Raw genomic sequence first — 22557 nt, 5'->3', positions numbered from 1 at the left:
ATCACAGAAGTCAAAGGACAGGTGGTCATGTCCAAAGTCGGTGCAGGACCGATGAAAGCATGTGAAGAAATGGGAGAAAATGGTTTGGGGGCAGGATGTCTGAATTCTAGTCCTGCTGCCACAAGCAGCTGGTGGCCTCAGCTGGGTCACCTGGTATCTCTAAGCCCTACTGGTTGTACTTCTGGAGAAAGAAGGGGCTGGACTCGGGGCGCAGGGTTCTGCAGTGGGAACTGCACTCTGACCTCCACAGGGAGGGCTGTGGACCCATCACACCTGCTCTGCAAGCCCAGCGTCTTTAAAAACCAAGTGCCTCTGTGCAGGTCCGAACAAAGCTACCCAGATGGTGTCCGGCTGCTGACGGCTGGACTCCAGAAGCTGACAGCCCTGTCCAAGAGGAGAACCAAAGGTAACCTGCTATTGAAGTGTCCTCTTCTGTGTTCTCAGAATGCCAGGGGACAAGTGCACACGTGCTGTCCACCTGTGGCTTTGAGGAGAGCACCCTTAGGCTGAACCTACCATTCTACTGCCTGAAACTCTGAAGAGGGAGGTAGTGCGTCTCAGGAAAGCAAATCCCTGCAGACTAAGAACCTGGAGCCCATGGTCTGCCCACAGGTGAGAGCCCAGAGCCCACGGCCTGCCCACGGGTGAGAGCCCGGACTCTGCGTGCCCACAGGTGGAGCAGCTGGAACCACCCAGACAACAAAACAAGGCCTTTGGTTGGTCTGCGACTGGTATCCTGCAGTTACAACAGTGGCTGGCACATAGTAGGTATTCAGTAAATACCTAAGCACCTGGGAGGAAACGCTGACGCTCGTCGCTGCACCGCTATGCAAACCACACACACAGGCCCACACGCACACACAGGTCCACATGCACACACACGCCCACACGCACACACACAGGTCCACATGCACATACACGCCCACATGCACACACACAGGCCCACATGCACACACAGGTCCACATGCACACACACGCCAATACGCACACACACAGGTCCACATGCACATACATGCCCACATGCACACACACAGGCCCACACGCACACACACACCCACATGCACACATGCAGGCCCACACGCACACACACGCCCACATGCACACACACAGGCCCACACGCGCACACACAGGCCCACGCGCGCACACACAGGCCCACGCGCACACACACGCCCACGCGCACACACACAGGCCCACACGCGCACACACACGCCCACGCGCACACACTCGCCCACGCGCACACACTCGCCCACGCGCACACACTCGCCCACGCGCACACACAGTCCCACGCGCACACACTCGCCCACGCGCACACACTCGCCCACATGCACGCACACAGGCCCACATGCACACACAGGCCCACGCGCACACACTCGCCCACGTGCACACACAGGCCCACGCACACACAGGTCCACATGCACACACACGCCCATACGCACACACACAGGTCCACATGCACATACACGCCCACATGCACACACACAGGCCCACACGCACACACACGCCCACATGCACACACACAGGCCCACACGCACACACACACCCACATGCACACACACAGGCCCACACGCGCACACACACACCCACATGCACACACGCAGGCCCACACGCACACACACGCCCACACGCACACACACAGGCCCACACGCACACACAGTCCCATGCGCACACACATGCCCACACGCACGCACACAGGCCCACGCACACACAGGCCCACGTGCACACACAGGCCCGCGCACACACTCGTCCACGCGCACACACAGGCCCACGCGCACACACACGCCCACGTGCGCACACACAGGCCCACACGCACACACACGCCCATGCGCACACACTCGCCCACGTGCATACACAGGCCCACGCGCACACACATGCCCACACGCACACATACATGCCCACACGCACACACACGCCCACGTGCACACACACGCCCACGCGCACACGCTCGCCCACACACACAGACACCAGACACAGAGCATAGCCTGTTTTGTAGCCGCCAGGCCCTTTCCTGGATTGCAGCATCTGGTGTGGGGGGGTGGGGTAGCTTGTGGAGCCACGGCCGTGGGACCAACCAGCACGACCGATGGGGCAGTGAGGTCCCTACACCCTTACAGCATGGGAGCCTGGGGGGGGGGGCTGAGGCCTAACTAGGGCAGAGTTTCCCCTGCAAACGGAAGCCCTTGTTCAGAAGAAGCACAAGACACCGCAGAAAGGAAGTGGGGGCACCCCCGCCGTTTCCGGGGGGTGCTGCTGGGGAGGAAGTTGGCTGGGTCCAGGTGGGGGGAGCCAGGCTTGGGGAGGTGGCAGGCAGAGCCAGGGTTCCGGCCCTGCGCAAAGACCTGGCCCTCTGGGCTCTGCGCCCACACCTCTACGGAAGAGGGGGGGGGCAGGAGAAGCAGACTCCGCGCGGTGACGGGGACACTGCCCTCCCGAGGTCAGGAGGATCGTGAGCAGATCAGCCTGTCCCGGAGCTGGGCATCCACGACCAGTTACAAGAGGTAGGAGCAGCTCACTCACTCAGACTGGGGGAGGGTTCGGACGTAAATGGTTCCCTTTCCAAGGTGCTAATTTAGAGGCAACACTCTACTATAAGCCTGGTTCACCTGTTAAAATAGAAACAGTGAGATCAGGCCAGTGCTCCCGGGCTGTGCCCAGACATCGGTTTCCAAAAGGGAGAGGCTCGGTTACCCGGTTACCCAGCCCGGTTACCTGTGCAGACAGGTCCACGCAGGAGAGGCAGGCCCACACGGGCGCGGCACAGATGCTAAGCCAGCTGCTTTCTCCTGTATTTCAGGAAGCACCGTGAGCACCGCTTTGGGTCCGGGCTTCCCCTGCTCTGAGGAATGAAAGGACCCTGCCTCTCTCCGCTTTGCAAACTTTCACACCTGCCCTCCTTGGACGTACATTACTTATTACTCCCACTGTCTGTTAATTAGTCACAAAACCCACTGTATCAGCCACAGGCAGAGAAATCCAGGAAAGTGCCTGGAAAGGGTTATCTAAGCAAAGGATGGGGAGGACACTGGGACCTGGTCCAGCAGAACCAGCTCCCGGCACACACCCTGGACCGCAGGTGTTTTGGTTATTGTGTTGGTCTTTGAGGTCAGGCACAAACTCTGGGAGTGAGTCCAGGGGATATTTCAAATTCCTCTTGGACCCATGTCACAAAAGCAAACGAAGTCTCAGGACTTAGGACTGACTGAGGTGATGGTATCACACTTGCCCCACAAGAATACCACCCGGGACCTCTGCTACCTTCACACCCAAATGTAGTGGTTTGGGATTTTTTAATGCTGTGAAATTTTGAACAGATTCTAATCGACCACCTCATTAAAATTTACTTTAAGCTCCTATAGTGCACTTGACCTCGGTGATGCTGACCCTATGTGAATACGCATACATGACGCAGACACGGGTCCCCTGATGTGGTTTCACACATGACGTTCGGTGCATTTTCAGGAAGGCTGATCGTCCGGTCCGTGTCCACCTCCCTCCGCACAACAATACCCAGCATCGGGTCCGAAATGGATAAGCTCGGCTCTTACTATCTGGTTTAAATCCCATCTCTTCAAAAATGAGTTCTGATGTTTGAAGGCAACGACGAAACAGCGAATCCGCACGTCCCCCTTGGAGCCACTGTGCCGACCCCACCTCCACGGCAGGATCAGTCGACCCGTCTCCGCTCTGTGTGCACCATGTCCGTCACCCTCTTTGTGTCTCTGCAGAGACACCTGCTGCAGGGCGCACACGTCGTGACCCCTTGGTCTCGGTTATTCCAAGGTGATTGCCTCTTCCTCCTTCCCCCTCCCCCTCCCACACACACACTGTGAGAGAAACCTGGTTCTTAACACGTGAGAATCATTTTTGCTTACATTGTCATATTCCCGCTCTAATGTATCTGGTCTTGTGAGGCAGCCCAGTGGGCTGGAGCGACCAGGGCATCTTCTGCTGGGCGAAGCTCAGATCCCCGCAGAGCACGTGAGGGTCAGACCCGTGGGGCATCCAGTTCACCACTACTGGGCATCAGAGCACGGGAACTGCCTGCTGCATCCACTGCAGATGTACCCCTTGTGCGGCCTGCTCACGGAGCAGACACATGGCGAGACAACGTGTGGGAACTCTCCCAGCACATAAGCACCCCGCGGGACATTTCAGCACCTCACAAGCAAAGGGCTCCTGAGAACTGGACAGAGGTCCTGGTTCTGGGCGTGGTGCCCGGAAGGCAGCCAGCTGGAGGGGGGAGGGTTCTCCGCACAGGGAACAGAGCCATCGGGGACGGCCCCGGGACAGGCCAGTGTCAGGGGGTACACTGCATCCTGGGGAGTAGAGACGTCCCAGCCCAGCGTCATCCTACACAGAGGGAGGCTCCGTCCATCCATCCGTCTGTCCGTCCATCCTCCAGGGGCAGCCCCAACCCCCCAGAGGCCCCGTGGAGTTTCATCACACACGTCTGTGGGTGTTTAGCAGATATTTTGCTTTGGGAAGCTCATCCACGTCCCCCCGTCACACACTGAAGGACTTTCAGGCCGCGCGGACTGCACCCGGCTGACCTCCATGTACTTGGACACGCCAGCTCCCGCACACTGCATGCACACAGGAGGCGGGGTTTTAAAAATTAATCGTGCGTTTGCTCTATTTAAGAGCTCTCCATTTATTCATTTTAATTTTCTTTGCAAAGAAGAGAAGAATGCTGGGTTTCAACTACGCGAGAAACCAGATGCAGAGTTTGAGTGTCCGTCAATATTCCTCGTTGGATAGGCCGGCAAGCGCCAAGCCAGGGGTGAAAAGTCCTCCTCCTCCAATGTTGGAGAAAGCATCAAAAAGAAGCATATAAATAAAAATATATCATCAGCACAGAAATGTATTTTCTGTGAGGCCGTGTCTTTGACGTGGAGGCAGGTGGTGAGTAAGCAGCTTCCTGATTGTCCGAGAGCACAGGGACGTGCACAGAGCACCTGTGACAGCCTGTGGACGGTCATCGGGCACTCACCTCCCAGCCCCACTTTCGCTTTGAGCCCCATTCCTCAGAGGGTACCTGGGAGCTCCTTAAAATACACATTCCCGGGCCGCGTCTCCAAGACTGTGGTGATTCAGGGACAGGGCCCTAGGACTGAGTTCAGTGAGAAATCTGGATGACAGGGACACAGGTGATGGGCAGACAGCCAGGGGAATGTTAGTGTTCCCCATGTCCTACCTGGTGAGAAGACCTGGGGTCCAGGCGGGGTGTCTTGGCTGATGCTTTGGTGGGAAGCAGGAAGCCTGCTATCCCCACTGCCAGCCAGCTCCTCCCTCTGCAAGCAGCCTGGTCTGACTCAGGTGGCTGCGTGCATGTGCGCCTGTGCACGCATACCTGTGGGCTCCAAGTTGCTGGTTTGGACACGAGGCACACAGAGTCAGAGCGGAGAGCTTCCTTTTCTCTGTGAGGTGGGTGGTTGGTGAGGATGTGGCCTCCTGTGTGTCTGCCTCATCTCTGCAGGAATTGACATTTTGCTCCTGACTGGAGGGATGGGAAGGATGGGGCTGGCGGCCAGTGCTCTGGGGGACATCCCGTGTCATCTGTCCCTCAGGGTGCAGGGCCGGCCAGTGCTTGTGCCGTGAAGCCATGGACAGAACCAGCAGGAGCCCTGCGCTCCCTAAAAGGGAGGCGGACGCAGGTCTCTCAATGGGGACAAAACGCACCTCACCAGCACCGACACTGATTTTGAAACTGGGCGAGTGGCTAATCAGAGGTGACCAGGGGTGACCCTGTCAGGGCATGGGGGAATTTCTCTGGGTTCTGAAGCCACAGCTCTCACAGGAAATGAGATCTGGTCAGAGCCCATGGGCTGCTCTTCTTGAGGACGCACACCTGCTCGGTACATGCGGAAGCTCTTACAATGCAGAAGTCAGTTGCCAGAGCCGTTCATTTTGGGTTCAGAACTGCATGGGCTTTAAGAGCATGCTGACCGAGATGATGCCGTGACTCAGGCTGGTGCCAAGCCCGGCCAGGCTGAGTTTCTGGGTGTATGACACGGGCCCGTCATCGCAACATGTGGCATTCTATTGAGTATTTACATTCTTTTTCTTTTGAGAGATAAATCACACCATTTTATTCATTTGCAACTTGTTGACTCCCATTCCAGACTGCTACTTGGAACTTGACCTTGGTTGATACTTGAAGTTCTAGGTCATTTACTTCAACTTCTGTGACTGCATTGCTGTAGATATCCACAACCCTACTCATGGGCCGTTTGTCTGTTTCTCTCTCTTTTTTTCTCTCTTTAAAATACTGTGGGCATGACTAACACAGTGCTGAGGGGGAGATGCACAGCAAGCACAGCATGATTCCATCAGAAAAGACAGCAAGGTCCCAAATCCATCACCTCAGTTCTGAGTCGGAAAGTGAAAAGAGGAGAGTTAAAAATATCCACAGACTGACAAAGGAAGGAAATAGCACAATAGGGATAGAAACCCGTGATGTCGAAGTCAGGAAAACAACAGGGAAGAATCGATGAAACAAAATGCTAGTTCTTAGGGTGAGGGGCACATCAGTACAACTGATCATTCTCTAACAGAACTGACACCCAGAGGAAGACACAAGTCACCACCGTCGTTTGACCACAGACCTGGGGTTGTTGCAAGCACAGTGAGGGACCCTGTGAACAGTGATGCCCCTGCGGATAGGGTGGACGTTGGTCCGTGTGTGCTGGGAATACGACTCGGCAGTGAGAAAGAACGAGCTATAAACACACATGTGGGAGCATTGTGCTCCCTGATGAAAGCAGATCTGAGAAAGGTTGCCAGCTATACGCTTTCAGCTGTAGGGCCTTCTCGAAATGATGGAATCATGGAAAGCGGGGAACAGAGCCGTGCATGCCAAGGGCTCAGGGAGGCAAAAGAGGGGGGGACGTTGGCTGTGGCTTAAAGGGCAGCACAAGGGATTCAGTGATGAAACCGTCCTGTGTGACTGTGGGTGGTCACATGATTCTACACATTCTACATGTGTGATACACAGAACTATACATACATGCACAGGAGCATGTACGTTGGTGCACTCTGAAACACAGGGCTTGTATCTATCTTAATTTCGTGGTTGTGATGCTGTTCTGTAATTTTTGCAAGATACTGTGAAGGGAATATGGATTGCTCCATATTATTTCTTACAATTGCACGTGAGCCTACCTTTATCTCTAAAAATACCTTTCAACAGTATCCTGTGTCTGTGCCTCACACACAGAGACCGGGTCTTCCCTCGAGGACAAACCTGGCAGTTAGACCCCAGGGTCAGAGAGGGTGTACTCATCTTTGCTGGCCCTAGGGCGCAACCATCTCCAGCTTTTCCAGACCATTCTCTCAATCTGGAATCTCCTACTCACAAGGTCAGTCAGATGCAGCCCTCTTTATCAGCAGGATGGGTAGGAAAGATGACCTCACTGATCACTGATTTTCAGTTCCGATAGCAAGTGGGAATTACATCTTTCCTCACTCTATGAGCCTGGCTGGGTTTTCCCTTACAGATCAGCCTGTTCACTCACATCTCTTTCTTGGGAGGCTTGTTTTACATAACTGAGTGGCAGAATATATATATATATATATATATATATATTCATATATATATATTCTGTAGGTTGGATCCCTGGGAGATTATATATAAGGTCTACTGGAAAGTTCTGTCCATTTCTGTCACAAGTTTCGACACGTAAGCACATGTTTATTTGGCGCATGTGTGTCTATTTTTATCACTTAATGTATACATACTGATGTAGCAAATTAACAAAAACAAAGTTGATTCATGTTAGTCTTATGTGTGAAGCGATAGTGTACCCATGGCTACTGATAAAGTTCCTTTACACTACTGTAATTTTTACGAATTTCAACATGGAAGAAATGCTACAGAAGCATGTCTGTGGCATCCACCATATTCCCTGGACTTAGCACCCTCCAACCATCACTTGTTTTTGTCCTTAAAAAATTTTTTGAAGGGCAAAAAATTCAAAAATGAAGAAGATATCAAACAAGCACTGGTTCAATTTTTCACATCAAAAGATAAAACATTTTTCAAAAATGGGATATACAAATTGCCCTCACGCTGGCAAGAAATCATTAATAATAATGGCAATTATATTATTTAATAAAGTTTATTGACGGTAAGAAAAATTTGTATTTTGTTTTATTCCAAAAACGGACAGAACTTTCCGGTAGGCCTTTTATATATATATATATATATATATATATATATATATATATATATATATATATATATATATAATCTCCCAGGGACCCAACCTACACCTGTGTATCCTCCTCCTCCGGTCCTCTATCTGGTTTCTATAACAGCCTCACATCTGCTCCGTGGTGGACACAGAACATTCAGACCCACGTTCTTAACTGTTCAGCCATTGCCAAGTCTAAGACACTCCTACGAGCTTCAGAATATGGGCTACAACCTGGTTGCCACGTGAGGGACATTCTGCCTCTGCAGGCAGCTTCAGCTCATGCAGAGAGCTCTGGCCTCCCATCTGGTCCCCCCATCCTGCGGATGTTGGACCTGCCCCCTCAGCCCGTTTCTCGCAATAAGTCACTGGTGTGCATCTCCAAACTGGCTCTGTGTCTCAGGGAGCAGCCTGACTGCTAACCTAAGCTACACACTCTGAAGTCAGTGAGAGAGGACCAGCGACCACTGGCTTCTGTGCCCAGCCGCCGCACAGGGCATCCTGGTCCATTTACTCTGGTGTAGAAAACAGCCCCGGGGCCCCTTAATGTCCCCTGGTTTCATCTTCCTTCGGTGGCTCTGATGAACCAACAGCTGTGTCTTACTGCTTCCTGACTACTTATTAAAAAAAATTATACCAGGTAATCAGAATACTTTCTTTTTTTATTGGCAGCTAAGGGCGGTAAGGAGAGGATGACTAACAAAGACCCATGACAGCACCATTGTAGTCAAATCATTCTGAAGAGGAAGCATCATTTCGGGTGTGGCAACTCATTCACGGTGGAATTTTAAAGAGAAGGGAAAGAGGAAGCCAGCTCTGTAAGGCATGGGAGGTGTTCTGTTCCCCAAGGCCTTGTAGGGCTGCTCTGAGGGGCTGGTGACCCGGCTCCTGGAACTGAGTCTTGTGTGCCCTGGGCGTCTCTGGACCTGAGCTTCCTCACCAGCAGTGATGAAGGCATAAGAGGGTAGTTATGCCCAAGGAGAGCATCCCAGGGTAGTCCTGACTGCTGACCAGGTTATGTATGGGTCTCAGAGGACAGTCTGACCAATGTAAGTGGTCACTACACGCTACCTGGATCCCTGGGTAGGAAAGGCACTCAGGCAGTTGCTAACACGATGTCAAATTTTTATAAAGACTCTAGAGAGAAAGTAAAAAGCAAACAGAACAACCTTTGATCAATAGTTAAAAATCCAGGCAGAAGCAGGAAGTTGGTAAGAAAAGTTTTCAGCTGCGTCCTCAGGGGCCAAACTGTTAGACTTGACATTCAAAACCACGAAGGAAGGATTCAGTGTCAAAGCGCAGAACAAGGAATTTTCCTTAAACTTTCTTAGCTTGGTGATTGTGGGGATGAACTTGAGAGAAATTTTCAAAGTGGATTGGAGCTTTTGTCTAATCCCAAGTTAATAAAAGTAGTCATTTCAGAGCAGTGAAGTCCTTGGGAGTTACTGTTAACAGACATCTTACAGTCATTTTTAACTGGAGTCTCCCCCTTGAGGTATTTGTTTACCCCCTGAAAAAAAAAAAGAGCAATGGGCACTTGTCCCTGGCTGGTGGAAACATAGCCATTAAGCTGTGGGCCTTCTCCAGGGTTGTAGGGTTCCTCCTTGGGGAAGAGCTGCCCCTTGCCAGCTCCAGGGACTCTGCACACACGGGGCCCAGTCCCCTCAGACATGGCTGCCAGGGACCCTGTGGCTCAGGATTGAGCCAGTTCGGGTGGCCCTGACAAGTGGGCCACTAGTCTGTAAAATGTCTCCCTGCCCTTGGCAGGCTATAATCTTCCCCCAAAGCCACAGGTCTTAAATAGGCAGCCCCCCCCCCCCCCCCCCAACGTTCCTCTGCTCTAAGACACTCTTTGCAGCCAATGTGAGTGTCCGCTGCCAGGACAGTCCCCACACCTCCATGTTTACACTCCGCACACTCCGCGCTGCCGCGACTTCTGCAGGCACGGCGAGCAAGGGAGCGCAGGGGCTGCTTCTCAAGCCCCTGCGCCTGCGGAACCGAGAACCAGGAACCAGAGCGCGCCCATTTCCTGCTAGCGTCCTCCTGAGATCCCCAAGCAGACCTAACCCTTCCGACAAGCCCCACCCCGCCGTCCGAACCCGGGAAAAGAGCCCTCGAGGGACACGGGGTGCTACCCCCCAGCATCCCACAAAGACTTACTGCTGCCTGGGCTCAGGCGGCCGCCCCTCCGGAGCGCGGGCCCAGGAGGCTTCCGCCCAAGGGGGCCGCGCCAGCGCCGGAGGGCAGGTGGGCGCAAGTGTGCACGGCAGCGCGGCCGAGCCCGGACCGGCCCAGCAGAGGCAGAAGCCGGGTCAGAGCCCCACGGAAGCTGGGCTTTGTCTGGGGGCGCGGGGAGAGCGGCAGTCGCTCGGCTCCAGGTGAGGAATTACGGGGCACATTCAACCCCTAAGGACTCCCACCCTTCTGTCCTCCTGTCACCAGCATCGTCTCCGCACCGCCCAGAGCGGCCACCTTGGCCTTGGTCACCTCCCACCTGCACTCCGTCCAACCACCACCCCCAGGCCGGGCGCTGCTCCGCAACCACGGCCGCGACCCCGACCAGAAACCACCTCGGAAATGCGCGGATTACAGCCCCGCCGCCGCAGACCCGCGTCCACACCCGCGCGCGCCAAGAGCAGGGGGGTCACGGGGCCGCCACCTGCCCCGCCTGCGCGGCAGCCCCTGGGTCCCCGCGCCGGGCGGGGAGGGACCCGAGTCCAACGCGAAGGAGCCCCCGCTCCCCTCCCGGTGCCTCCTGTGCTCCGCGCAGCGCTTCGCCCGGCTCCCGCCCGCGCTCCGCGCCCAGCGCGCAGACAAAGCGCCGCCGCCCCGAGGAGGGTCACCCACCGCGCTGCGCTCGCCGCTCCCAGGCCAAGAGCTCTGCGGGGTCCAGGCCTCCTCGCTGCCCGGGCCCCAAGCTTGGGGTCCCGGGGCCTTTGGAGCCGTCTTCCGGGTCGGGGACGCGGGCCGCCAGGGGCAGAGGCTCGTCCTCACTGGCGCGCGGTAGTGGCTGACGCGCAGCTCCGAGGCCGGCGCGCACCCCGCCCTCCCCGCCCCCTCCTGGCTTCCTGCAGCCAGGTACACTGCTGAGCCCTACCTGCCGCCCAGCCGGCTGGCGCAGTAGGGGACGGGGGGCTCGGGGAACGATCTCGGCGGGATCCTCGCCAAGCAGAGCCCAGACCCGCAGGGGCCCCCTGCAGATCCGCCCTGGGGGGCGGGGCCAGAGTGCAGCCGCGCTGACCCGGGGCTCCTCAGCCTCTGAGAGCACCTGAGATGGCATCACCTCGCGGACCACCTCGCAGAGGGGCGACCGAGGGCCTGAACCCTGGATTGCGGGCAGCTGGACCGAATCCACCGCCCATGCGATTTCAGTGACGGGTCTTCCGTGCTTAGGGTCCGGACTCCGTGAAGTGTGGCCCTTGGGAACAGCGGGGGATTAGCCCTGCCCAGACCCTGGGCCCTGGACCGGTGCTGGCCGGGAGAGCACAGGGAGGCAGGTGTGCATCGCTAGGGGCAGGGGTCCTGCAGGGCCGCAGCGGCTATTGGTTTGTGGTCCTGGTCCTCAAGGTCTGAAGGAGTCAGAGGACCTTTCCCTGGATGCTCAGTCTTCTCCTGATGGTGGAAAAGCAGGTGGTAGAGGAAGAGGACCCCCCAGCCCCCACTGCAACCCTAGTGCCCCTCCTCACACTTCCCAGGAGCCTGGAACCTAGGACCACACAGTGTCAGGAGTGGGGTGAGGGTCTGGTGCTGAGACAGATTCGTGAGCCCCTTTCCCCAGGGCTACCCTATGGGGACAGCAGAGGACACTTCCAGTGTTTTCCAAGGCTGTCTGCCCAGACAAAGCACCATCTCAAACCCAGGGATCTGTTGATCACGTTCAAATGCTGGTGATTCTATGATAATGTACATATTTCATCTGATCCTTTCTCAGGAAAGATGGGTGAGAGGAGAGGCCTTGTGGGGAAGGGAGCCTGGGGGGGGGGGGGCCTTGTCCACTCCCACTGGAGAAGCCACATGAAGACTGAGGCAGGGACTGGAGGGTCCCGGCCACAGGCCACGGAAGGCCTGGGCCGCCAGGAGCTGGAGGAGACAGGAAGGACCCCACACACACCCAGAGACTCAGGCCACGACACATCGATTTCAGATTTCTTGCTCCAGACAGTGAGAGAACACATTTCTGTTGTTGAGACCAAGGGTCCGTGGTGGGATTCAGCCAGTTCACACTGGTTCGTCAAAACCGATACCCAATTTTTTAGGTGAGTTTGGCAAACCAGTTGTTAAAATAGCACTTGTCATCAGAGATCTCTCTAAGGTAGGCGCCTGGGCAGCTGCCCCATGTGGACATCACACATTTACGTTCCTTCCTCTTTTCTAACGTCCATCTGCGCAACCGCGTGTTCTAAGCGCCCGCAGTCATGTTCACCCTGTCCATAGGTGTGAAAAAAATTGCAAGTGAGGACGCCAATCAAGAAGCAATATGGAAATATTTTAAATAGCAGTTTTATTGTTTTTTGTCAGGTATTATTTTTTTTTCATTAAGATTTTAAAACTCTTATAACTAGCTTTGTGTACCTTTTTTATTGTTCTTACTTAAGTATTAAATGCATGAAATAATAAACTACTTTTTGGTATATCTTTTTTTATACTTAAAAAGGTCATTAGGGCAGAGAACTGGTTGTTAAGTTATTTGTATCCCACCACTGGACAAGGAGGATCCTCTGTGGGTGCCCGGTGTAGAGAGGCCAGGGTCTCAGGCCTGTTCCCATCCCAGCCCAGCCACTGGAGCCACCCGGGCGGCGTCAGGACAGCCCCGTGCAATACTGCCCGCCTGACCTCCTTGACTATCTTCTCGCCCAGCTGCAGGGACTCCTGCTGGGAGTGCCGTGGGTAGGCTCAGGCCCCCACTGCCAACCAGGGCCAGTCCCGTCTGCACATGTGCCTGGAACACCCAGAGGCGGCCGTGATCCTGCTCGAGGATGGAGAAGACTCGAAGGACCCCTCATGGGGTCTTCGGGGTGCATGGCCAAATGGGACAGGAGCAGGCAGGGGCTTCAGCTGAGCAGGCTCAGGGACATGAGGTACTGAGGACCTGCGGGGTTTCTGGGATGGGCGATGTGGTAGGAGAGACAGAGAGGAGAAGGACACAGGGTCCTCCCTCCGAAGCTGGCCACCTTCACCGAGGGTGATGAGGCCGGCTGTGGTGAGCAGGGTCTGAGGGTTTGAGGCCCTGGAAGCTTTGGGATGAGTTCCCACCTCTGCAGATTGGAATAACAAATGGGGAGAGGTTGCAGCACAGAGAACACTTGGGAGAAAATGGTGATCGCAGGGCTTAGCGAACACTGCTCCAGGCATCACCTGGTTCCAGAGTTGCCCTGAACCCCCACGGTGATGGGGTATGAGCTCTCGATTGTGTGCTGCGCGGAGTGCAGGGCCACCCAGGGATGCCTGCTGGAAGGAACCTTTCCAGGGGCGTCACTGCTGAGTTTTAAGCCCACGAGGGTAGGGGCCCTGACACAGATGTCCAGGCTAAGTAGTGTCTGCTGTGCTTGTACCGAAGGGCTGGTGTCAGGACTCACTGGCTGGCAAGATGGAGGGAGGAGGAAGGGCAGGGACCAGCAATCCTCTATCAGTGCAGAGTGGGGGGTGGAGGAGGACCAGGAGGAGCTGCAGAGGAGAGACGGGCCCCCTGGGATGACACTCAGACTTCTGCCAGGACAGGACGGCTGCTGGATGCTCCCTGAGACCGGGAGTACGGGGTGGGCCCCAGGTGTGACAGAGAGAGGGAGAGGTGTGGTTGTTACGGCAGGCCGGTGGCAGGGGCAGGAATGCTCGAGTCACACACACTGGTCATCTATTCCTAGGGCCTGGAAGGTAGGGTGCTATGTCACAGACAACTCTGGCTGAGTTCCCCCATTCCCTCCCCCCTTTCGTCCCAGGAGCTGAGGGTCCTGGTGACCAGGGCCTCCCTCCACAAAGCAAGGTCTGGAAAGGACCGTGGGTCTCCACGTCCATGCGGGGAAGACTCTGCGTGTCTGTGCTACTGTCCTAGGGTTCAGGGGTGACAGTCGCACTGGATGGCTCCATGGCAGCGGAAGCAACACTTGCAAAGGCTCACTGGTCAGGAAAGCAGAAGGTGCTTCCGCAGTGTTGTCCACAACACTGAGTGTGGGTTGTCGGGGGCCAGCAGCATCACCTGTGAGCCTGTGCTACTGCGGGTCTGAACATGCTGACTTTCCCTATGATCCTGTGTCCCAAGGTCTGACGTGACCCCCCTAGCCTGAGGAGGCCGACCGACCCATACATGGGACTGTATGCTGCAGGGTGCAAGGTCTTCTGTTCACAGAGCCTCTGTTCCTTTCTCCTCTGCCTTCTGATGGCAGCTGTTGGTCCCAAAGGTAAGCATGTGTCTTCCCATCACGGCCTCGCACTGGGAGTCTGTCTGGGGAGTGTGTTAGGCCGTGTGCGGTGAAGACACACTACCCCAGTACTTGAGCCTGTGTTTACCTTTATGACGCCCGGAATGGCTGATCACTGCCCCGTCTTCACCTCAGCCTGTCCTACCTTAAGGGTTGTTTGTAATAACATTCCACTCTTGGACCAAATTATTAACTTGAAGCAAATAGAAGAAGACCAGAGTCAACAGTGACTGAGCGAGGAGACAAGTGCAGAAGGGAGGCTGCCTTCAGGTACGGCTTGACCCAGCAGCTCAGATGATGTGACGAGGGTCACCCCCTCTCTCCCCTCTTTGCTCTGTGCTGACTCAGCACAGTTTTGTTCCTGGAAGCCCCCCCCCCCACCTTTTCCTGGTGGCTGTTGGCAGCTCACACACCCCCTCTTCCCCTGTGGGGGGGACCCCCATCCTGCTGGCAGTCTTCAAACCCAAGTCTAGGCTGTAGTCCGGCAGAGCTGCTGAGGGTGCGTGGTTATGTCTGAAACAAGGACCGCCATCTGAAGGGCTCAGATCACTTGGGTCAGTTCAGATAGAAGCCCTCAGCCCATCCGGAAGGGTGGTGGCTTCCTGGGAAGGTGGAGTTTACATTTACATGTGGACACTCGGGTAAGAATAATTTCTGTTACTGATGTATAAAATAGAGGGTTATAATGGGAAAAAAAACATGGACAAGGAGCCAGACAGCCTGGCTTTGACCTTTGCTCTGATAGAGCCTTTGCTCTATCATGGTTTCTACTTGACTGGCTGCGTGACCTTGGGTGAGTTACGTAACTCAGTTTGTTCACTTGTGAAATGTGACGATGATGTTTCCATCCTGAGAATTAAATGGGGCACTGTGTGTGAGATGCTCAGATAGGACCCAGAATGTAGTCAAGATGAAGCGAGTGTTTGCTCTGCTTCCGTCTATTTCTTTTTATGTCAGTACCATTAGTTCAAAGGGCACGAGATAAGCACAACCAGGCTGACAGGCGACTTTACGAGAAGGGCCTTGTTATCGTTAAGCCTGAGTCGTGAAGGCAGCTTGCTGGCTATGATTTCTTATTGCCCAGTGATCACTCCAATGAGCGCGGAGAGGGGGTTTGAAAGGTTCACGGTCTTAAGTAGGTTGAACAGTCTCCTTGCCAAGCTGTAGGATACTGATTGATCAGAGTCCTTGAAATTTCATGGTTTCCAAGTGAGGGAAGCGTTCATAGGTCGGAGCCCCAAGGACTAGATTCCCCTGAGCTGAGTGGTGGTGGTGGGGGCACTGGCTGACAGGACACCTCTGCTGTGTCCGGGAGGGTGGGTCAGTACTAACAGGAGTGCCTGTTCCCCTTTCCCATGCAGACCTGCTCCAAGGTTGTGCACCAGCCAAGGCCAATGGGGCCAATGGGACAAGGCTACTCAGAGTTGCATTGGCAGCCGTCAGGGACCTGAGCTAGCTCAACCCTGCTTTTTCCAGACATCTTTTCTTTTCTTTTTTTAAGTGAGAAGCGGGGAGGCAGTCAGACAGACTCTCCCATGCCAGGATCCACCCAGCATGGCCACCAGGGGGTGAAGCTCTGCCCATCTGGGGCGCTGCTCCCTTTTGGCAGGAGCCATTCTAGCGCCTGAGGTGGAGACTATGGAGCCATCCTCAGCACCCGGGCCAACTCTGCTCCCATGGAGCCTTGGCTGCAGGAGGGGAAGAGATAGACAGAGAGAGGAAGGAGAGGGGGAGGGGTGGAGAAGCAAATGGGCACCTCTCCCGTGTGCCCTGGTTGAGAATCGAACCTGGGACTTTCATACACCCGGCTGACGCTCTATCACTGAGCCAACCGGCCAGGGCTGAGGACATTTTTCATCCATAGTAAGGAACAAACAAAAATACTGTTCAGACATGTAATATCCCTATGATGTTACAATTCAGAATTTATAGGACCGGTGAGAGTTAAACCTTAGCTCCCTTCCTTCCCTCCCAGGAACACTTCCTCAGCTTTTACAGGACTGTGAATGTGAATGGAAGTTTTAAATGCAAAATTTAAAAAAAGCGCTCATGGCCTGACCTGTGGTGGTGCAGTGGATAAAGCGTTGACCTAGAAATGCTGAGGTCGCCGGTTTGAAACCCTGGGCTTGCCTGGTCAAGGCACATATAGGAGTTGATGCTTCCAGCTCCTCCCCCCTTCTCTCTCTCTGTCTCTCTCTCCTCTCTCTCCCTCTCTGTCTCTCTCTCTCCCTTTCTCTCTCCTCTCTAAAAAAAAAAAAGAATAAATAAAATTAAAAAAATTAAAAAATAAAAAAAGCGCTCATGTTTTATATTGCTAAGGGAATAAGGGAACGAGAGAAGGAAGTTATCATTTAATATATGATGATTTCACATTACAATTTCCAAATAGAATGGACATTTATAATGTTTCAAGCCTTTCATTCTGCCCTGTGTGTATTCCTAAACAATCTTCACTCCTATCACATTTCTTTGAAGATCCCAGGACGTCACTTTCGTAATTCAACCCAATTCTAGATGTGTTAGCAATGGCAATGAACCCAGGGTGGACCTCACACCTCGCCCGGGGGCCTCTCATCTCTGAAAGGCGCTGCTTCTGGCAGATTACAGTGTGGCCCCAAAGACATGTAAAGGAGTCTTGCCCTGGGCTGACAGAGGAGGGTCCTTGGGGATGGTCCGGCAGCACTGTTATTCTGTCCTCAAGGCTTGCCGGACATCTGCTCTGCAGGCACCGTCAGCTGCCAACGCCCTCTTCCCCTGGGCTCCCTGCGCTCCCTCCCAACCAGGGACATACTTTACTACTCGCTGTTTTAACCCATTGTCCTGGCTCTAAATTCAGAGCTTCCTGGGAGCCTCAGAATGAGGTCACTTCTGTTTGGTCGCTGCCCCGGAGGCCTGCAGGTTCACAGGGTCTGAAAGGCTCTGGACGGCGGAGCATGGCCAGTGTGCATGGAATCTTGGAAACGTAATCACAGGTGACAGAACGAATCATCTGTCATTGTCTGGGCCTCCTCGCCTTCTTGGTTGTTGAATATCTGAACCCACAGAGAATTTCCAACTGAATAGACCAGGGGTCCCCAAACTTTTTACACAGGGGGCCAGCTCACTGTCCCTCAGACCATTGGAGGGCCAGACTATAAAAAAACTATGAACAAATCCCTATGCACACTGCACATATCTTATTTTAAAGTAATAAAACAAAACAGGAACAAATACAATATTTAAAGTAAAGAACAAGTAAATTTAAATCAATAAACTGACCAGTATTTCAATGGGAACTACGGGCCTGCTTTTGGCTAATGAGATGGTCAATGTCCGGTTCCATATTTGTCACTGCTAGATGTAACAAGTGATGTGACGTGCTTCCGGAGCTGTGAGGCATGCATCCCACGTCACTGGAAGTAGTACTGTATGTGAGCGATGCCATGCTTTGTGTCTCTCACTGACCACCAATGAAAGAGGTGCCCCTTCCGGAAGTGCGGCGGGGGCCGGATAAATGGCCTCAGGGGGCCGCATGTGGCCCGCGGGCCGTAGTTTGGGGACCCCTGGAATAGACCATTCCCGTTCTTGGTCCTCGTTTCTGCGCTTAGATACATTGTTTTTCCCTCTTGTTTTGTCTCCTCCAGCATTGATCCACCTCCTGCCTTCGGTATTTCTTCTCCAGGTGAGCCCATGTTAAATTAGGGTGACCAATCTTATGTTTCCTGCGTGTTTGTGACGGCACGTTTCACCTGAGTCTGTTTCAAAGACTGGGCATGAGCGCATTTGATACGTAGAGCCCCGTGTGAGGAAAACGTCCTCATCCCCACTTTGTAGCTGAGACCCCGAGACTCCTATGACTTTGCCCCCAAATTGCGCACACCGGCAGGTTTGTCACAAAGCAGATGAAGCGTTAGGGACACTCCATTGATCAAGCTCCTCCTCAGCCCTGTGCCAGATCTGGTGTTCTTTTTCTCAAAGAGGGACCACCTTTTAAGCTTCAGGTCCCACAGGCTGTGGGTCTGCTCCAAGCCACAGAACCAGCCTGGACTGAGACACCCTGGCTGGTCAGAGGCCAGCGCCCCCTCCCTCAGCCCCCCGCTCAGCCCCGAGTGAGGTGCTGGGGTTCTTGGACAGGGCTGTGGACAGGGTGTGGGCTCGAAACTAAGCTCTTGAACTGGATAGTAAAGACAGCCAGCCATCACGAGAGCCAGAGAGGTTCCACACGCCACTGCTGCCTTTCGGGGGACCAGGATACCGATTTCCACCATAAACAGCAACGGGACGAAGGCGGGGTGACCGCAGAGGAGGGCTCCTTCCCCTGGAAGAGCTTACTCGGTTACTAAGTGTCCTCCTGGAAACGGACAGTGGAAGCTTGCCATCCAGACGCCGACACTGTGGAAGCTTTCTACGATGCGTGGGAACAAAGTCAGCCGTGTGCTGGACCTCCAACCATTTTCAAATGAAACTGGCACGTTGGGAGGCAAATGCCCTGAAGGGCGAGGAACCAAGTGAGTCTTCCCTCACCGCCTCCGGGGGACCGTTGGGGGCGCTGACACTCTGTCCTTCGGCTGCTTGTCACCTCACTGCAGAACTTTCTGTTTGTAGGCTGAGCTGTGTCCTTCACAAAATGATTTCGATTTGTTTTGTTTATTCGTTTGGGTTTTTTTTTCTTTGTATTTTTCTGAAGCTGGAAATGGGGAGAGACAGTCAGACAGACTTCCACATGCGCCTGACCGGGATCCACTCGGCACGCCCACCAGGGGCAATGCTCTGCCCACCAGGGGGCGATGCTCTGCCCCTCCGGGGCATCACTGCCGCAACCAGAGCCACTCTAGCGCCTGGGGCACAGGCCAAGGAGCCATCCCCAGCGCCCGGGCCATCTTTGCTCCAATGGAGCCTTGGCTGCGGGAGGGGAAGAGAGAGACAGAGAGGAAGGAGGGGGGGGGTGGAGAAGCAAATGGGCGCTTCTCCTATGTGCCCTGACCGGGAATCGAACCCGGGTCCCTCGCACACCAGGCCGACGTTCTACCGCTGAGCCAACTGACCAGGGCCCATTTGGGGTTTTTTTGACTGTCACAAGTCTGCCACCCCACTGCCTGTGGACACATTCTTTTCTCTTCATGGGTGACTCCAGGGGATGGCAGGAGTGCCATCTATTCCCCCCCAGGGGACCCTGGAGTGCAGGCATGGGGCTGTCCAGTCCTGGCACCTTTCCTGGGACTTCCAGGGGCCTTGCTCTCAGGGGAATGGGAGAAGCCTCACATGTGTGTGCTGTGCTCATTGGAAGATACAATCCTGAGGTTCTTGGAAGCTGCCTCCTTTTAAAATAGAGAAGGGCTCTCTGAGTAAGAAAGAATTGCTTTCAGCAGAGACGGAGAGATAAAGGCCACATGAGTGAAAAAAGTGAGAGCCGGAGGGGTGGTTTTGGGGCTGAGTTTCAGCTGAGCTGAGTCATCCAGCCATGGGGTCACCAGTGACAGGAAGCCAGAGCAGTCCCTGTGTGGCTTCATCTCCTGCGACATCGGGTTCCAAATTCCACTGAAGGTCCCTAGCTAGTACAATCATTTTAACCCTTGATAATAACGCAAATATTTATCAAGGGAGGGACTGCCGTGGAGACAGCCGCCCGCGTTGAAGACGTGCTCAGTGAGTACGAGGCAGTGTGCTTGGTGACCTACACGTGTGGTTTTATTTGATTTTCAAAACAAGCTTTACAAATGAGAAAAACGGGAGCTGGTATGTTGTCCAAGGTTACAGCCCAAACAGGCCATGGTTCTGGGATGCTCCTGGTAGCCAGGCCTAAGGTTTTAGAGGTTTTAACAGCTGTTTGATGTGTCTGTCCTGTCTCCTGAAGGGTCAGGGGCACCCTCCTTACTCACTCGTGTGCGTATCACCATGGGGCCCCATGGCCTGGAAAGGGGTGAACAACCAATGTGCCTGGTGGGCGCTTGGTGACAACGGGGTCCGCAGACCTGTGCTGTCCGCAGAGAGTCACAACCGTCGCCGTGGAATCTGCATGACGTGTCAGGGCTGCACATGTATGCCTCACCTCGTCCCTTGATGAGAGGGCAGCACGGTGTCCATGTGGGGACCACCTCAGAACACCCCGGGTCCAGGGCAGAGTGCCGGACCAGCCAGCGGCAGCTGATTCTGTGGTCTCCTTGTCACGGTGTCAGCGGTGGAGAGGAGAGGTCGACTGGGGGCTTGGGGCCCTCGTCTCACGGCAGATGGGACCAGTACGCGCGGCCGGGTCAGTTTTTGAGGCCCAGAGACGCCTCCGGGGAACTGAGGTGCAAGAGGTTCAGTGTGTGGAGGAGGACAGGGGTGACATTCACTTTGGCTGTGGCCAGAAGGGGCGTGGCCGGAGCTGTAAGGAAGGGAGCACTTGGCCTGCTGCTGAGAGCACACCACACCTGTTGCCCTGAGGGGCTGGCCTCACACCTCTGGAGGGAGTCTGCTTTTCCTGGGAGGGAGTCCTCCTCTCTCAAGGATTCTGGACTCAGATTAGCTAGACCCACGATGACCACACTTCAGACATGTTCCGCCTCTGTGCACCGGTACAGTGCCCAGTCCTGCGGGGACTGCAACATCCATTGCCTTCCGCATCCCAGTCCGACCATCTGTCCACTGCACCACCACCTGGTCAGGCCATATGTGCCTTGACCATGGGGTTACAGCAGACTGAGTAACCCCTTGCTCAAGCCAGCGATCTTGGGTCCAAGCTGGTGAGCTTTGCTCAAACCAGATGAGCTCGCGTTCAACCTGGTGGCCTCGGGGTCTCGAACCGGGGTCCTCATTGCCTTCCCTTACCAGTTCTGCCTCAGCTCCTTGCTGGAGGGAAGTTGGGTCAGGCCAGGTGCCCTGGCCTTGGGCCACACCTCGTGCTTGTGCCCTGGCATCCCTCTGTCCTCTGACAATTCCTGTGACGTGATGTGCACACTCCGAGGGCTGAGGCACTGGGCTGGGTCTGAGGTCCCATCCTGCGCAGCGTAAAAATTGTGACGAGTGTGAGAGAGCCATGAACAGCCCCGTGCACACACAGGGAGGTCCTCCCCTCCTGCCCTTGATGGAGTCTTCGGCAGTGCTCACGATTTCCTTCCACTAAGATTCATTTTCTTGTCGTTTTAATAGTAATCCTTTAGGTTACTTTTTTTTTTTAAATTAAAAACGGATATGTTTCACAGGGCTTCCAATTCCTATTTTTGGGTAGAATATTGACGTTTCACCTTAATACAATTTCCAAGTTACACCTGGAGGGAACTATATGTTAACTTGTCAGTGGGTCAGTGTCTTCATAATGCTATTGGCGTTCTCTGACACAGGTAGCGAAAAGAGTATTTATTAAAACACTATATTCATCCAGCACCAGCCTGGACTGTGTCCTGTGCTCTATTCTTGTTACTGTGGACTTGCAGTGACATAGGGTTCTAAGAAAAGAGAAGATGCTTACTCCGAGTACCCACCCCAGACCCAGTGATGGACACCCCAGGTGCAAGCTGGCAAAGTCCTTAGAGCCTCAGACTTAGTTTAAGACTAAGCTTTTCCCACCCTTTTAATACTAAGATCTTTTCAACATCCTTCTAATACTAATACCTTCTCAAAACTAAGCTTTCCCCACACCCTTGACTGTTGCATGATAGGGGTGATGCACACTTGTGAGAAAATCCATTTATACCTCAGATAAGTGGCTTTGTATCAGAGACTTCCTTATTTGTATATTGGCTTAAAGGCTTTAATTTTCTACACTATAAAATGAGGCAGACCGGGGGCTCTCTCTCTCTCTCTGGCAGGCAAAAGGCATTACAGAGGCCTCCTGAGCCCATCCTGTTTCTCTTTAAACCTGTTTTCTTTTCTTTTCTTTTCTTTTTTGTATTTTTCTGAAGCTGGAAATGGGGAGAGACAGTCAGACAGACTCCCGCATGCGCCCCACCCGGATCCACCCGACATGCCCACCAGGGGCGAAGCTCTGCCCA

General features: G+C 54.3%; 1 protein-coding gene across 6 annotated transcripts in view; it reads right to left on the bottom strand.

Moving 5' to 3' along the window:
• MBP (myelin basic protein) overlaps positions 1-12683 on the bottom strand; it is a 74998-nt gene extending 62315 nt beyond the window's left edge. For 2 of the 6 annotated variants that reach the window (XM_066247022.1, XM_066247023.1), the window contains exon 1: positions 11037-11277. Coding sequence is in view for 4 of the 6 variants with exons in the window: in XM_066247019.1 (XP_066103116.1) it covers positions 11287-11469 (183 nt within the window). In the remaining 2 variants the exon portion in view is untranslated. The other 4 variants (XM_066247019.1, XM_066247018.1, XM_066247020.1 and 1 more) reach the window with 4 other exon arrangements.
• Between the last annotated feature and the right edge of the window lie 9874 nt (positions 12684-22557).

The sequence above is a fragment of the Saccopteryx bilineata genome, chromosome 11, assembly GCF_036850765.1.
Source record: "Saccopteryx bilineata isolate mSacBil1 chromosome 11, mSacBil1_pri_phased_curated, whole genome shotgun sequence".
NCBI classification, from domain to species: Eukaryota; Metazoa; Chordata; class Mammalia; order Chiroptera; family Emballonuridae; genus Saccopteryx; species Saccopteryx bilineata.
This window is presented reverse-complemented; position numbering and strand designations above follow the sequence as displayed.